Here is a 17,184-nt window from a genome sequence, read left to right on the forward strand (position 1 = left end):
TTCCTTCTCAGTCCTTTCCTCCAGTCTTCCTCACGGAGGATGATGAGGAACCATGCCTTCTCAGCCCTTTGAAGAGACCCTGGTGTGCCCTGGCAGGGGAGGCTGTCCCCAACAGTGCCAGGTAGAGACGAGTGCCGCTGCTAACACAGCAGGGAGGAAACCTGGCAACCCCCCGCCTTGTCTTCAGACATAACCCAGCTCCTGCCCTTCTGCCTGGAAGTTTCCCTCTTCCGGCTCTCAGAGGAAGCAGGAAGACTGCCCACTCCTTGGCAGATGACCGTCTAGGTGTCAGGGCAAAGATGAAGTCCGCTTTTCTGAGCTAATGTAAGCAACCGACCTGGTCTAGGACAATGCTCCCCACTCCTGTGGTTAGGAAGCAGGTGTCCCCAGGAGGGGCCAGCATGCCAGGCTACGTGTCTGTGGGGTGGGCGAGGAGCTGGGGTGCAGGACTCTTCTGCAGGAGCAAGGGCCAGGGAGGTGTGGAGTAACCCTGGGCGCCCACTGAGCTCGGCCTCCCAGGGGCTGATCTGAGGATGAAGGAAGTGGAGGTGGAAAGCACAGGAGGAGGGTGGCTGGTGAGTAAGACATCAAATCCCCAGGGTGTGGGCACTGTAAGTGTTGTGCAGACAGCTGGGTGCTCCTTGCAACAGCGTTAATGGCCAGCGGCAGGACCGGCTGCTTGCTCTCCCTGCTTCCTTGCCAGCTCCGCTCTTGTCCTTCCAAGTGGACTCACTCCCCGGTTGCTCCCACCTCTCTGTCTTCCCCTGGACGGCCCCCAGCCCCAGGAGACCAAGCTCTCTGTCTCTGTCCTTCCCCACTTGCTGAGACCTCCCGCCAGGGCGACTGAGCCGCCTGCACCCTGTGGGTGGCAACTCCCTAACCTGCCCCCTCCATTTCCCCCGACCGCCCACTGCTCAGGAGCAGGGCTCCCAGGTACCGGGCTGGCAAGTGCCCCTCTGCTGACTCTTCTCATGCGAGCTGAACCTAGGCTCAGTCCCAGGCACTGCTGTGTCCACGCCTCTGTCCCCAGAGAGAGCAGGAGGAAGGCCCCTGAAACTGGGTCTTAACTAGGCCCTCAGCAGTTCCCTGCTGCCTCTGGCAATGACACCCCAAAGGGGCCATGTGCTGTATTCACACTGTGAGTGGAGGGGAGGGATCACCAGATTCCCTGTCCTTTCCAGTGTGGGACACGTGGACTCCCTGGGACACAGGAGGCAGGCAGTGGGGGAGTGGGGACCATCCCTCTTCCTCAACCTCAGTCTGATAATCTGCCACCACCCCCTTGGCTCACCCCGCAGCAGCTCCCTCCTCTGGGCTTGCCCACCCCCGTCCCACCCCTGGGCCTGAGCAGGAACCCGGGGCATCCCGGCACTGCAAAGGCCTTTCCACGTGTACCCTGACGGTTACTGTCTGCACAGAACGGGGCAGTGGAAAATGCTGGCAGTAATCTGGTTTCGTGGATCTGTCCAGACATGCCTGCCACAACATCCCCATTGTAAATTCTGTCATTAGCATCTCTCTTTTTCTTACCAGAGAAACATTATTTCTGCTTAACAGTGAATAGCATGGAATTAAACCTTCTGTGGAGAGAAGCACAGGCACCACCCTGGCCTTCCATGGGCAGTGAGGTGGCTGTAAAGCCCTGTAAACCCAAACACATTCACGGGTTCACAGGGGACAGGCCCTGACCACAGGGCGTGGCTGTCTGGGGCCGGCCCTGAAAGAGCGGGTGCAGGAAGCCCTCAGCCCACTAGGTGCCAGTGCATAAGTGCCACCCAAAATGCTGACTTGGAGGGCTGGTGGGGAAGGTGGGGTCCATACAGTCCCACACAGACCCCCAAGGGATCTTCTCTGAGGGGCTCAATGACATTTGTATCTTTGAGTCCTGCTCTATGTGGGAGAGGCACCGCCCGAGCATGCAGATCTGAGCAAGGCAGGGGGTCGGGACAAATGCTGGAAACAGCAAAAGTTCTTCTGCCCAAGGGAGGGGCCAGAGCCTGGAGATTTTACACTCCTCCAAATCTCAGACAGACAAATTTTCTCAAAACTTTCCCGAGTGCCTGATGTGGGGCGCCAGCAGAGGTCAAGTTCTCTGTCGCTGCAGGTCTGCTGTTGCCAGGGAAGAGAAAGCATTAAGGGAGAAGCAGCATGCAGGGTTTGCTCAGCTTTTGGAGGTGGTGAAACGATACTTCAGCAAGACAGCTATTTATGGGCCTACCCTGGGTCTGGCATCTTTGAAAAAACAGATATAAACCCCCAGGAGTTCACAATTGGGGGATCAAGACATAGGGAAGTTGCACCTCCCCTGACTGCCACCCCTGCAGGTGGGGCTCAGTTCCTGTCTGGGGGGCAAACGCTCCTCTTGAGCTGGAAGGTGCTGTCTGTCCTTCTCCCTCCTTCTGGCTTCCCTCTGTCTACCCTGCTGCTGCCATTCCTTCCTGTGTCCCTTAGTGAGAAAACCCTGAACGTGTGGTCTGCGCTTGCGCGCTTTGTCTCCGAGCTCTCCCAGCGTTTGCCTCCGCTCTCAGGGAGTTAGCTATCATGTCCTTTTGAAGCCTGAACTGACATCTGAACTGTAGGGAACTGGACAGATTTGTAGCCCAGTGCTTCCATTTCACAGATGAGAAAACCGAGGCCCAGAGAGGTTCTGCACTTAGTTGGCCACAGGGCTGCAAGTAGAACGCAGGTCCTCTGGGTCCTCATCAGGGATCTTCGAATTCCCGCTGGTTTCCAAGCCCCTCAGGCTATAGGTGAGGAAAGGGAGGCCCAGCAAGAGAGCAACATGCCAAGGTGACACTGGTGGTTTCTGGCAGAGGGACTTGCTCTTTACTCCTAAATACACTCTTCCCAGTGTATCACACAGCTTCCCTTATAAATGCTCTGCTGAACAGAGACAAATATACTTCTTTGAACACCCAGTGGGTTATGAAGTGTGCCTATGGCTCATAAAAATGTAATTTGTGTTGTAAATTTAACACATCCCAAATGACTGTACTAGCTCTATTAAACATCAAGTGCTTAATGAGCAACGATTTCACTTTTTTTTTTTTTTAGAATTAAAAGGCTTTGGAAGACCCGTGGTTTCTTTTTTTTCTTTTTTTCAGAGTCTCTCACTCTGTTGCCCGGGCTAGAGTGAGTGCCGTGGCGTCAGCCTAGCTCACAGCAACCTCAAACTCCTGGGCTTAAGCAATCCTCCTGCCTCAGCCTCCCGAGTAGCTGGGAATACAGGCATGTGCCACCATGCCCGGCTAATTTTTCTATATATATTTTTAGTTGGCCAGATAATTTCTTTCTATTTTTAGTAGAGACGGGGTCTCGCTCTTGCTCAGGCTGGTCTCAAACTCCTGACCTCGAGCAATCCTCCTGCCTCGGCCTCCCAGAGTGCTAGGATTACAGGCGTGAGCCACTGCGCCCGGCCACCTGTGGTTTTTGATGTAGAAAAAAACCTGTCCAGAGAATTCTGAACAGTTCTTTTCTTTTCTTTTTTTTTTTTTTCTTGATAAGAATCCCGGTAGCAAGCAGGCCACCAGAATCAAGCTCTGGCCGTTCCTTCCAGGGACGCCCAGCACCCACAGGTCTGAAAGTGGCTCTGAGAGCTTGGTTGCTGGACTGAGGAGCAGGAGTCTACTGAGTCTGGTCTCCTAATATTCAGTTTGTTTTCATGCTTATTCTCTCTCTCTCTCTCTCTCTTTCTCTCTCTCTCTCTCTCTCTTTCTCTCTCTTGTTGTGGGGTGGTGTTTCCCTACCTTCCTCCTGCTACGATTATCCCTAGCCTGCCCAACACAGGAAGCCTCAAAAGAAGTCCAAGGGCTCGCAAGGGTGTGGGGGCAGCTCCAAGTGGTGGGGAGGGCGAGGCGGGGTGAGGCGGGGGCTGGGTGGGAGGCAGGGGGAGGCAGGGTATGCTGACAGGACTTCCCGCGTGTGCCCGGCACAGGCTGCTGCTGGAGAAATGCCGGGTGTCCAGGGAGCAGCACCGCAGACGAATGGCAGCTGTCAGTGGTAGCAGTGCAGGGTGGAACTGGCAGGAAGGCTCCCCAAGGTTGAGGGGCTGTGTGAGAAGGGGACACCATTAAATATGGTGAAACCTGGAGAAGGCCCTGCACTGTGAGGAAAGAGTGAGTAGTATAGTCATGGTGATTCCATCCTTCTGAAATCACAACCATGAGGGGACGGAATATTTGACAGCTGTCTCCAGGGAAACCATTTGGCTGGAGCAAAGGTCGAGGCTGTGAACAGCAAGAGTGTTGCACAGAGGTCCCCTTAGTGGCCCTCTCTGAGTGAATGAAGACACATCGTAGGTGGGGACACGCAGGCACAAGTCACACCGGCATCATTAACTAGGCAGCAGTTGTGTAGCCCCTGACATGATACTGAGCTAATTCAGCTGGAGATGGAGCCCAATGAGAATGAAAGCTAGAATGTGTAACTTTCCATTTTCTGAGTCAGATCTTTTGGGGCTCAGTTAGAAACTTAGAACTGCATGTGACATTGATGGCTGTGGCAATGGGAAAGGAAATGTCATTTGTCAAGCAGCTGCTATGTGCCGGGCGCTGTGCTGGAGTCTCCCTGCATTTGCTCATCCCCGCTTGCTGGGCTGCTGGGTTAGTACAACCCACATGCACTGAGCCCCTGCCCTCACCCCTCCCCTGCTTCTGGGGTCTGCACTGCTTCTGAGCAGTGGCCACACCCCGCTTTCCAGATAAGCCTGGTGTGCATGTTCTGGAATCACCTCATTCCGGGATGGGGTTTTGCATGGTGGGAACGTTCGGTGCTTCGTGCTGAGGGTGGACCTGGCTGCCAGCCAGCCTGGCTTCTCAGTCCCAACCAGTTTGGCCAGAGCACATTAAATCAACAGCCACAGGCCTCGCTGTAAGAAAAGGGGTCAATTGAAAAAAAAAAGCCAATAAAATAGAGATGTTAGGTAAGAAAGGAGGGGAGCTTGGGCCGAGATGGAGAACTGGGTCAGGGGCTGGGACTATAGACTTAGTAAGCAGTTTTAAAATAATCATTTACAAAGAAATGCCCTGGAGGGACATGTTGAGCAAGGTGCTCCTGCTGGGAGCCTGTAAGCTTCCTGTCTCTCCTCTGGGCACCACTAGGGCTGTGGAGCTCTTTGGAGCGGCACCTTGGCACTCCCATGGAAGGCATGGGAGTCAGCCGGCTGTGCAAAGCCCGGTGGAAAGGCCAGGCACCAGCTGCCGCTCAGGGCTTCTGCTTTGGGCTGAGCTGCTGGACAGCCTGTTCCCAGCCTCTGTTTTCTGAACTTCTTTCTTGACACTATTGGCCCCCTATGGTTTTGGGCCCCTTGAGCAGCCTAAGCCCAGCAGCAGGGGCTTGGAAGAGGAGGGTTTTGGTTTGTTTTGTTTTTGTTTTTTAAACCTAAACTCTTGGTTTCCATTCTGAGGCAGCGCAAGCCACATGGCAGCTCTGCCCAGCTGGTGCGGGAAGGAGAGGCTAACCTCCCAGGTGTGAGGAGAGAACCCTTGGGGTTGGACAGAAACCTGAGACAGGACAGAAACCTGAGACAACTCTCTGAGCAGGATCTTAAGGGAGCAGGCACATAAAAGGCTGAAAAGACTCAGGGCATCACTAACATCACATCCACACATCTGGAAAAACATGCAATTCCGAACCAAGAAAAACAGAAATGATTTTTGGAATGTAGGCTTATTCCCTGAGTGACCACTCTGTGCTGAGGGGATGGAGGGTTTGGCTAAGGATAAATGTGACCCTGACTCTGCCCTGCAGGAGTCTGGGGACATGGCTCATTCACTGCAGCACAGGGAGGACTGTGAGATGAGGCTGCAGGGAGGTAGGCAGTACAGGAGAGCAGGAAACTAACCCCTACCTGGGAATCTGGCGCTAGCATCCACATTTGGTTGAGGGCTTAATTGATTTCCCATTGGCTAAACAGTTAACCCCTTCTCTGCTTAACACTGGGGGCTCATTTTTCTGCCCAACTGGCCATGGATGTGCTTTTGAAAACCTACGAGGAGAAGTATTTAGGATCTTAGGCTTGCCGGCAGCTTGTAGAGGAAATGTGGGGAGCATGAGAAGGATTTTGTTCTATAGGATCCCTGCTCTGGTTTTGGAGACAGCAAAGCTTAAAACCCTTTACACCGGCAGGTCAATGTCCTTGTGGGACACTGAGGATTCAGAATAAATGTTCCCATTTTATAGATGGAGAAATTGAGGACCATGATGAAAGTCAGTGGCAAAATCACAGCCAAGCCAAGATTTTTAACTGCCATTTTGCTCCCTTAAAGAATGCAAAGCATATGATCTAGAATAGTATGTTGAGATTATGTAAAAGTTGAAATTAAAAAAAATGGAAATAAATATGTCCCATAATATCCAAGTTGCATTAATTCTGCCCTCCACATTTCCAGACAGTAGGAGGACTCTTCTTCAACTTGACCTTCACAGATAGGCGAATGTGTCTAGAGAGGGAAGATGTTCGGTGGAGAGGGACACCAAGTGTGACAGCAGAATTAAAAGGCAGTAAAACACGCAGATTGAGTGCCTGGCACAAACCTGGGATGTGGCAGCTGGTCAATACATGTTTGTTCCTTTCCTTCACAGAGGGATTAAGACCCCCCGAAGCTGGCATGGCCTCGGCGCAGTCACGGTGGAGTAATGGACAATTAGGGCGTTGCTCAGATATCCATAGATAATGACACATTTGGCTTTGGATTGAGACTCTTTCCAAAGCTTTTAGCTTTATGATTTGTTTGCATGATTATAATCATGTAAGCAGATAGGGGAAAAAAATCAAGAAGACACAGGGATTTGCTTCCCTCAGCATTTTTTTTTTCTTTTACTGAAAGTCAAATATCCCAACTAGTTCCCTGTTCTTTACCCTCTTACCTATCCCTGCCATGTAGCTAAGTCATAAGATTGGAAACTTGGGGAGGAGGGGTGCAGGAAGGTAAATGACGTTTATTGAGTTTCTGCTGTGGACTAGGAACTGTGTTTAGCACACGTGCATGTTATCTCGTTCTGTTTGCATAGCAGCCATATTCTTTTTATTCTTATTCAGTTTTATAGACGAGGAAGCTGCGACTCAAATTATCAAAGGTCATTTAACTAAAATACAGTGAAACTGGGACTTAAATTCAAAGCTTATGTTTTTTATATTATTTGATGCTAACTTTGTGTTAGGATCAGAATATCCTGGTTCTGTGATTAATGGTGCCCGTGTAGAGTGCATGGTCACAGTCACTAGGAGAGAGAATAACATGCCAAAGGTGAAAGGGAAAGGAGAGAACTTTGTCTCACCCCAAACAATAATGAAACTAACATTTGTATTGTGTGTCACAGTTTTCAACACATGTCATATGAATTTCCCATTTTATAGCTAAGATTATAAAGCCTCAGTTTAATTTGAGGTCACACAGCCAATAAATAGCAAAACTGGGACTCGAACCCAGAACTTCTGATGTTAAATTCAGTTCTCTCACTTCAAAGGGAGAGAACATGGTTAGCCACACTGACAAAGGGAAGACTGTGGTTGAGTTTAGGAGCGAGTGCTCTGTGAGTTTGGTGACTCTGGCCAGCCTGGCTGGGTCTTCTGATGTTCACCTATCTCTGGATGTCACTGAAGAGCCTGACTTCCTACCTGTGTCACAGAATCACTGGGCAATACGTGAGTACATGCTGACTGAATCAGTCTATCCTTGGATCTTGGAGTTGTGTAAAGACTTTGCCTGCAACCTTTCACTGGGTGCCCTGAGTCACACAGATCAAGGAGCAGAGAAACTTTCCTTAAGCCCCCATCCTCTGGGTTTTCATGTAGAAAAGTGACAGAGTTGATGGTTAGAAAAACTGGTTACAAGAAAGAAAGTTCTCTACTCAATGTCTGGTTATTGTGTATTTCTGGTGTAGCCTGGGAAGAAGAGAGCCAAGATATTTTAAAAAATGACAACCCTTTTGCAGCATCCCAGGCCAACTTCTTTCTGTAAGAGGGTGCCTATTTCCCCCATCTGCGGTGCCCCCTGCACTTGTTGAAACTCTTCCTGGGGCAGAGGGAAAAGTGAGGAGAGGTATAAGGCTGGTGCTGAGGGGCTCTGACAGTCTCAACCTGTCATCTCTTTCACTGTTGGCCTGGGATGGCAAGCCTGCACAGGCCCAGGTGGTGGCCAGCCTCCCGTGGGTCGGTCCAGAACAAGGAGCAGCATTTTGCAGAAGGTCCTTTTTCAGATTGAGAAAACCAAATCCTGATCTCCTGTTGATGATTTTACAAAAATCAAATTGCATGACTGATGCCCAGATAAACAGAAGTTTGCAATCAAAGCAAGTTCTGGGATGGAGCTGATTAGTAGAATTTTAATGGCTATTAGCTTGATAATCACTCACCAAGAATACCTTCCAGGCAGACCAAACCCATGCATAAGTGGGCCCACACCCATGCACACCAACACCTAGTTGGCGGGTATATAAGGGGACCCTGACAGTCTCCCAGCAGCAGAGTTGATTCTCCAGCCTTGACTCTTCCCAGGAACCTTCGACTTCCCTCACTGGGCAAAGGCATCATGAGTTGCCAGATCTCGTACAAATCTCGAGGAAGAGGAGGAGGAGGTGGAGGATTCCGGGGCTTCAGCAGCGGCTCAGCAGTGGTCTCCAGTGGGAGCCGGAGATCCACTTCCGGCTTCTCCTGCTTGAGCCGCCATGGCGGTGGTGGAGGAGGCTTCGGTGGAGGTGGCTTTGGCAGTCGGAGTCTTGTTGGCCTTGGAGGGACCAAGAGCATCTCCATTAGTGTGGCGAGAGGAGGTGGAAGCTTTGGCTCCAGTGGTGGATTTGGTGGCAGAGGAAGTGGCTTCGGAGGCGGCAGTGGCTTTGGAGGTGGCGGCTTCGGAGGTGGTGGCTTCGGAGGTGGCGGCTTCGGAGGAGGCAGTGGCTTTGGAGGCGGCGGCTTTGGAGGCGGCGGTTTTGGTGGAAGCGGCTTTGGTGGAGGCCGCTTTGGAGGTAGCGGTGGCTTTGGAGGTTTTGGGGGTCCTGGTGGCTCCGGGCCTGGAGGATACCCTGGTGGAGGCATCCATGAAGTCTCTGTCAACCAGAGCCTCCTACAGCCTCTCAACGTGAAAGTCGACCCAGAGATCCAGAATGTGAAGTCTCAGGAGCGGGAACAGATCAAAACTCTCAATAACAAATTTGCCTCCTTCATCGACAAGGTGAGTCTCCTGATGCTCAGTGATGCCTCACCTCCAGTGCTAAATGAAAAGAAGATGGTGCAGATTTGGTGTAGCCTCCGTAGCCTGGGTTATTTGTAATTTCCAAATGGGAGAGATGCCAGCTTCGTGCATTTTCTGTAACAGTCTGCATTTAGGAATTATTTGTCTCTTTGGCTTTATTGTTGTGGTCTAAATAAATAATATTTATAGGAAATTCTGAAAATCATAGAAAAATTAATATAGGTGAGAATTGGACCGACTAGTTCAGGCCACGGGACAGCAGGTTTAGTAAGATATCTTCTGAAGTAGTCTTTCCTTCCCTAGAGATTAGTACTCCATTAGCCAAAATATCTGCTTGGGAGTGAATAAAATTCCTGCCTTCAAGAGAAGGATTCTCAGTTTTGTGATCCATGAAGTCTTTACTGGTGTCGCTTTGGAGTGTTACTGGTTCTCTCCTGTTTCAAGGAAGACGAACCTGTCTTGGTTTATCTGCCTTGAAACAGGCAGGAATTTACGAGGCTCTTAGAACCCCGGCTGAGGAGCCCAGCCCTCCGGTTGTCTCATACTTAGCACCCTTAAGAACAGTGCCAGCTGATGCCTGCTTTTGGTTTTCCCCACAATTTATGGGACCTTTGCCCAAAATTCAACCAAGATGGGGAGGGACATGGCCTGGGGTCCTGGGAGCAGCTGCAAACAGCACAGTGGATGGTGAAGTAAGAGAGAGAGTTCCCTGTGTGGAGAGGGCCAGATGTAGCGTTAGGAGTCTGCAGCACTCTCCAAGTGTGCAGGCAGGGAGCTCAGGAGCTCTGCCTGGCATGATCTGGCACCCAGCTGGTGAGGATGAAGGCTTGTAGGCTTCTCTAGGTCCCAAAGCAGCACCAGAGCTGCCTGTGGCGAGGATGGCTTACTGGCGTGAAGGATGACCTAGAGCTTACGTGCTCTCCTTCTGGTCACGGCAGGTGCGGTTCCTGGAGCAGCAGAACCAGGTGCTGCGCACCAAATGGGAGCTGCTGCAGCAGCTGGATGTTGGCACCCGCACCACCAACCTGGATCCCATCTTCCAGGCGTACATTGAGGACCTCAAGAGATACGTGGATAGGCTCTCGGCGGAAAGGACGTCGCAGGATTCAGAGCTGAGCAACATGCAGGATCTTGTGGAGGATTTTAGGAAGAAGTAGGTGGCAGAGTAAACTCTGAGTGGAGATAAATTTTGAACTGAGCCATCCGGTCATCCCCCAAAAGGCACCCATCCCCCAGTTGCATTTGTGGTGACACAGCGGAGAGGCGCCTGGATCTTTGTTGATTATTTGTGAGGAAGACATCAGGGTTTTAGAGATCATATTTTTTACCTGTTTGAGAATTAGTTTATAGAAATTTATCCTCATGTGGGATATCGTAGCTTCACTTTAGACATTTAAATAGTGTTTCATATTCCCAGAGGATGGGGCATTTTGGGTGAATCCAGTAGGAAAAGGAAAAGAAAAACAAACAAACTGGAACTAATCTGACTGCTATATAATCTGGGTCCCAACAGGTATGAGGATGAAATTAACAAGCGCACAGCCGCTGAGAATGACTTTGTGACACTTAAAAAGGTGAGCAAGAGAATGTCGTGGCTGGGGGTAGGGAGAAGGGTGCTTCACAGCTCCTTGTGTCTGAACACACAGGCTGGAAAGCAACTCCGAATGCAAACAGCAGTGGCTAGAGAAAGGGGTGGGACATGTCTATGGCCTGTTCTCAGAAACAAAAATGTCTATGCAGTTCATGCTTCTGGATCCAGTTTCCAAAGATGTTCTGCATTTTTGATAGAGCACTGTCCAGCAATGACCAACTTAAAGCCTATATTGGATCATGATAAATGCAAATGCAAAAAGCACTTTATTCTTCTAAAGAGCTAAGGAAGGAATGGGGCTTTCCTTAGAATGCCTGCTTAAAGTTGCTGTCGGTTGTGCTGACAAAGATTTGAGCTAGAAGGCCAAAAGTACAGGTTCTCACCCTCGGTCCCTGGGTCCTGTGGGGCCTTTGGTGGCTAATCTAGGGAACTTCAGGAGAGGTGGGATGGACAGAGAGGCTGAAAGTTGAGGACTATGAAAGCCCACAAAGAACATTGTACCCTATTGTGGGAACACACTGTGTCTCAGGGAGGTGGGAGAGACTGGTTGGCAAAGCTTGGTCCCATCCAAGCACTGATGGTCTGGGAGTGGGGGTGTGAGCAGCGATAGGGGCACGGAGTCACTGGCAGAGGTGCCTGGTGAATTGCCCGTCAGATGGCTCACCTGGAGGTGCTTGGGATATTGGAGAGCAGCTAACAGGGACTGGGTGGAGGACAGTGGCCGAGAGCAGGTGGGACCCATACAGGGATCCGTGCCAGGTGCTGGGTGGGGGGAGCATGAGTTTCACCAAAAGCCCTTGATTTTTCCTGCAGGACGTGGATAATGCTTACATAACGAAGGTGGAGCTGCAAGCCAAGGTGGATGTGCAGAACCAGGACCTTGAGTTCCTGAAAATCCTCTTTGACGCGGTAAGGAGGCTGCTCCTGGACAGACCCCTACTTCCCAACCTTTTTAACCAAAGGAAAGTGCTTCCCAGTTGGTGAAAAGGTGATAGGAATGGGGCTTGTGAACTGAATGACTTCAGCTTGCTGTCATTCCAGGCCACGGGGGAGGGGGTTATAGCGTAGGTCTTGGGGGAGAGAAATTTTCTTCTCTGATGTCATAGGAAGTAAGGTTCAGGACAACTTCCCCTCCCCCATCCCCTAAATGTCCAGCTCCCCCAAGGAAGAGACCTGTCCGGTGCCCAAGATACTTCAGAGATAAAAATGCACTGCATCTCCGATCTCCTCCCCCCCACCACCAAGTACACATGCATGATTTCTGAAACTTGAAGTAAATTTAATGTATTTGGCATGGATTGGCTTCCTTCTGGGGGCCCTTGTCATAACTGGCCTAAGTGACGAAGGCTGTTAACTAGGAGCCTCCAGAAATACAGCACCTCTAGCCACAATTCTCAGCATAACCATGGGAGAAGCCTAGGAATAGTGGGTACAATTTTGATCCCTCTCTGTGTATGCTTAGTCTGAAGTCTGCATTTCCCTAACACAGGGGAGTGGGGCCTCCTCGCTGCCTGTGCTTGTGAGCATGGCCAGACCTCCCTTTGTGTTGTAGGAGCTGTCCCAGAGGCAACAGACTATCACCGACACCAACGTCATCCTGTCCATGGACAACAACCGCAACCTGGACCTGAATGGCATCATCGACGAGGTCCGTGCCCAGTATGAGGACATCGCCCAGAAGAGCAAAACTGAGGCCGAGGCGCTGTACCACAGCAAGGCAAGTCCTGGCAGTGCAGGGAGTGCGGCTCCGTACGACAAGCTGGGGCCCGCCCCCACCCGGGAAGTGCACAGTAGATTCTTGGTGCTTTTGTCTAATGGAAGTTGGGCATCATTCCCAGGAAAGAGTGTCAAGAATGGCACCGAGTCCTTCCGGGGACGTGAGAGGGTCCCCACCTCCATGAACATGGCCACGACACCCAGACTGGTTGGCCCTCCCTGGACCAGTGAGCAGCCTTTCCTTGGCTCCAGTCAAGCTGGAACTTGGACCAGGCTACAGCTTCCTTGTGAACTGTCCTCTTCTTCCTGCATCAGTATGAAGAGCTCCAGGTCACTGCTGGGAAACACGGAGACAGCCTGCGAGAGATCAAGACGGAGATCAGCGAGCTGAACCGCGTGATCCAGAGGCTGAAAGGGGAGATCGCCCACGTGAAGAAGCAGGTGAGGCTTGGCCCTGCGCTTCATCCAGTTCAACTGGAGGCTGGGGAGCGAGGTTGTGCCTGGGTGCTTGTGAGTGTGCGTGTGTGAGAGAAAGGAGAAACTGGCAAGCTGTAATCTAGCATGTATTGATCCCAAACTCCCCCCACTTAACATAATTTAAGGCTTATAACAATTTTTAGGGTGATCCTAAGAGATACTCTAAAGTAAGGATGGGTGAAGGGAAAGAATTGTGTTCCCTTGTGTACGTGAATAAAAAGGAGCAACGACAAAGAAAGCGAAAGTCAGTTTGACTTGCTGTGGATTGTCGACGTGGCTTCCCCTTTGTGTGTGGCACAGCTCCTAGGCACCAGCCGACTGGGTTAATGGTGGGGCAGTGGGTGTTGGACAAGCTGGCCTGGGTTTGGACACTGGCTCTGGAACAGAGACTGTGGGCAGAGCGTCGACTCCGTCAACAGCAGCAGTTCTGCAAAGCAGTCCCTTTCCAGTGTTTTCATGTACATCTGTGAAATGGGATACTGGTTCTGGCCTTGTGTGGTGAGGATCAAAGGGTATTATGGGGAAAGTCTGGGGGTCCAGTCGAAGGTGACTTGGGAAGGAGATGCCCCAGAGACAGCAGCAAGTCTTAGCACAGTTGTCTGTGACTTGCATTAACTTGGGGGGACCCAGCACTTCCAGGGCCAGTGATTCTGGCTTCCCACACCCTGAGCACCTCCGCTCCGTGTACCCCTCTGCCAGGCAGGCTCCCCTCTGTACAAACAGAAATCTCTGCTTGCCTATAGTGTAAGAGTGTGCAAGATGCCATCGCAGACGCTGAGCAGCGTGGGGAACACGCCATCAAGGACGCCAAGAACAAGCTGACCGAGCTGGAGGAGGCCCTGCAACAGTCCCGGGAGGACCTGGCCCGGCTGCTGCGTGACTACCAGGAGCTGATGAACGTGAAGCTGGCCCTGGACGTGGAGATCGCCACCTACCGCAAGCTGCTGGAGGGCGAGGAGTGCAGGTGGGGGCACTGGGAGGGGACAAGGGTACTCTGGTTTGCCCTCTTCCTCCTAGAGCCAGGGCTGGAGGCAAGGGTGGGGAAGGCAGAGGACGGGGCAGGGCCTCCCGGCTGCTGAGAGCTGACGCCCTCTATGTTCCCGAAGCACAAACCCAGCACACAAAGCTTTAGCGTAGAGTTGCACATTTACCAATGTGAAATGACTCACAAGGCATATTAAATTAAATCAAGCAATATGCTAAACATCCTGGTCTTTTCTGAAAGTGAAAACAAAATGATGTGAAAACAGGTTAGTCCTGGACAGTCTGGAAGTTGGTCTCTAGGTCTGCAGGGTGAGTGGCCTCTTCTCCCTGCTGTGTGTGCAGGGGAGACTGTGTGTGGGAACGTGCCGACTAGCTGGGACATGCTTATCAGAACAGGTGACAGTCCTAGTTCTGTGCAGGTTTCCGGAGAGACAAACAGAACCATTTGCTAACCTTCAAAGAGGGATCCTTGGAGACCTTTGTCAGTGCTATTGGCATCTTTGGTAACTTAATCTGGTTGAAGCAACTGGAAGGGGAAGAGCTGCCCCAGGCCGTCAGCAAGCCAGGACAACAAAGAGGGAGCAGCTGTTGTTCTGTGCCTGTCAGAGAGGCGATGCCTCCTGGCTCTAGCTTGTGAGAGAAAGGGGGACAGTGTTCAACTGGCCCAGAGGCGGGTGGGGCGGGAGGGAGGAGTAGGGGGAGGTACAGAGCCACAGTTCTGAACTGGATGCTCAGTGCAGCCTCATTGCATCATTTCTGGCATGTCATGGATTCTGAATAACAGAGTCTCTAAGATGGATTTAAATATAAAAGTGTGTTGCAAAGTCCAAAGTGAACTTGCTTTTCAATCACTTTGGATCAACAGTGCAACTCTTCATTTTCTAACAGAGAAAAAAATTGACATGGATTGAGATGCAAGGCTGTGCATAAATGTGGGGTCTGTCGCCCTGTCTGTGATCTGGCAGACATAAGAAAGTTGGATCCATGAGGCCCTGGTGGCTGGTTTTCAGGGCTAAACTGTACATTTGTAGGTGGAAGTTGTAAAACAACATGCACGCAGAACCTAAGTGCTCTGCCGCACGTTATTTTCTCTCTCTCTCCCTGACAGGATGTCTGGAGACCTGAGCAGCAATGTGACCGTGTGTAAGTAGCAGAGTGTGGTCCTGTCATGTGGGGCGGAGGCAGGGGGAAGTCAAAAGTTTTGTGGTAACACCCTCTTTCTCTGCAGCCGTGACAAGCAGCACCATTTCTTCAAATGTGGCATCCAAAGCTGGCTTCGGGGGCCAGGGTTATGGAGGTAGAGGGTCCAGTTCTGGAGGAGGAGGAGGAGCCTACAGCTCTGGAAGTGGCAGTTATGGCTCTGGAGGCAGAGGGTCCAGCTCCAGAGGTGGTGGCGGAGGAGGCTCCGGCTCTGGAGGAGGATACGGCTCTGGCGGTGGCTCTGGAGGAAAATACGGATCTGGAGGTGGCTCTAGGGGAGGCTCCAGCTCTGGAGGAGGATACGGATCTGGAGGAGGATACGGATCTGGAAGTGGCTCTGGAGGAGGCGGCTCTGGTGGTGGCTCCAGAGGGGGCTCCGGCTCTGGAGGAGGATACGGCTCTGGTGGTGGCTCCAGAGGGGGCTCTGGCTCTGTAGGGGGAGGCTCTGGGTCTGTAAAGGGTGGTTCTGGCTCAGTTGAAGCTTTTGGTTCCAGCGTGACCTTCTCTTTTAGATAAAGATGGGGTCCCCCCGATTCTTCCACTCCAGAATGTAGAAGCCTGTCTCTGTACCTCTAACTGACAGCAGGTCAAATTTTATTATTTACCTCTGATGGCATTTTGGGGAAAAATGATGCCCACATACAGTTTTTGAAAGATCTTCTTTCCAAATCAATTAGAGCAGTGGCATCCGCTGTGTTCTGTGGAAGAATCTGCGCTGTCTAGGTCTGTGCTTTCGGCGGTGCCCCATTCTCTCCCCCGCGTGCCTCCCTCCTTGCACTGCCTGCTTGGCGGTGCTCCTCCAGACAGGTGTTCTGCTGAGGACCGCAGGGCAGCCTGCCGACGCCACCTCCAAGGCTGCACCCTTCCCCTGCCGTGCCTGGGGGACCGTGTTTCTGTGTGCATAGTTGCTCTTGTCCACTCTGCCTTTGAAAGTGCTGTGGTCTGGGTGTCTGCACAATAAACTTCATTTGCAACTCATGTCGCGTGGCGTCTGTGTGATGTCCAGCCTCGGCAGAAGCGGTCGGCCGCAGGAAACGGAGTTCGGAAATGATAAAAGAGGGCTCCAGCGTGAGCCCGGCCCCCTGAGGGGGGGCAGGGGGTTTGCCTCCGGGAGGACAGAGCTGGCCAGCCCTGGAGCCAGCGGATGGGTGGGATGGTCTCAGAAAGCATTGACCAGACTGGGGGGCTGTGGCGTTGCCAGGAGGGGGCTGGGGGGATTTGTGGAAAACTCTTTCTCCAGGAAAAAAACACTCTTTTTGAGAAGCAGTTTCCCACAGACTCCGCTGCTCCTTTTCTGACAAGAGCTTTGACCTGAGGTCACTTGTCCTCAGGGCAAACCAGCTGAGCCCCTGGGCACCCACCCCGGCTGTCTGCTGTCCGACAGAGGTCATGGCCTCTCGTGCCCCTGCAGCCATATGCTGCCCGTGGTGCTCCCAGCCAGGCAGGGGGAGAACAGCTGGGGAGCGTCTGGGGGACGGGAAAGTGGCCTCACAGAGCGTCCCGCTGCCATCAGAGCAGTCCCACCGCACTCGGCAAATAAAGGACCTGTCTCCTCCCCGTGCCCAGCAGCCCTCAGGAGCCCTTCCTGGGGATGTCCCAGTTGAGTGGCCCTCTCCTGTGGGTGTGAGGATGATGTCGGCCCCTTGCCCAGAATGGCCCTGTCACCTGAGGGGGGCTCCCAGGGAGTGCAGGCATGGCTGGGCAGGCGGGGCTGGGCCCTTGGCGTTGGTGATAGCCTGGCCAGAGTGGCCGGAATGGGAGATGGTAGCTTGGTAGGGTCGGGTTAAGCTTCACATGTGTGGTGTTCAGATCTGGCAGATATGGCTTAAAACAACTCAGAAAAGAATCCTGAGGCTCCTCTTTTCTTTCACTCCACCCCAGCTTTAAAGGCATGGTAAAGCCTTAGTTGAGTCCATGACCCCCATCCCGCTCCCAGAGGTTGCAGGGTGGCTTTGAGAACAGACAACAGTTGCCTCCACCTGCCTCCAGACCAGCTGGCCCGGGTTGAGGGTCCTGGGCAGGAAT

At 52.1% G+C, this 17,184-nt stretch overlaps 1 protein-coding gene across 1 annotated transcript; it reads left to right on the plus strand.

Annotated features, from left to right (window-relative positions):
* Window positions 1-8,531: 8,531 nt before the first annotated feature.
* KRT2 (keratin 2) lies at window positions 8,532-16,050 on the plus strand. The gene is made up of 11 exons (XM_045553929.1): window positions 8,532-8,841; window positions 8,887-9,170; window positions 10,130-10,344; window positions 10,705-10,765; window positions 11,596-11,691; window positions 12,335-12,499; window positions 12,814-12,939; window positions 13,719-13,939; window positions 15,068-15,102; window positions 15,188-15,565; window positions 15,596-16,050. The coding sequence occupies exons 1-11, from the start codon at window positions 8,532-8,534 to the stop codon at window positions 15,673-15,675; spliced, it is 1,971 nt and encodes a 656-aa protein (XP_045409885.1). The 3' UTR covers window positions 15,676-16,050.
* Window positions 16,051-17,184: the final 1,134 nt, after the last annotated feature.

The sequence above is a fragment of the Lemur catta genome, chromosome 6 (assembly GCF_020740605.2).
Source record: "Lemur catta isolate mLemCat1 chromosome 6, mLemCat1.pri, whole genome shotgun sequence".
Classification (NCBI taxonomy): domain Eukaryota; kingdom Metazoa; phylum Chordata; class Mammalia; order Primates; family Lemuridae; genus Lemur; species Lemur catta.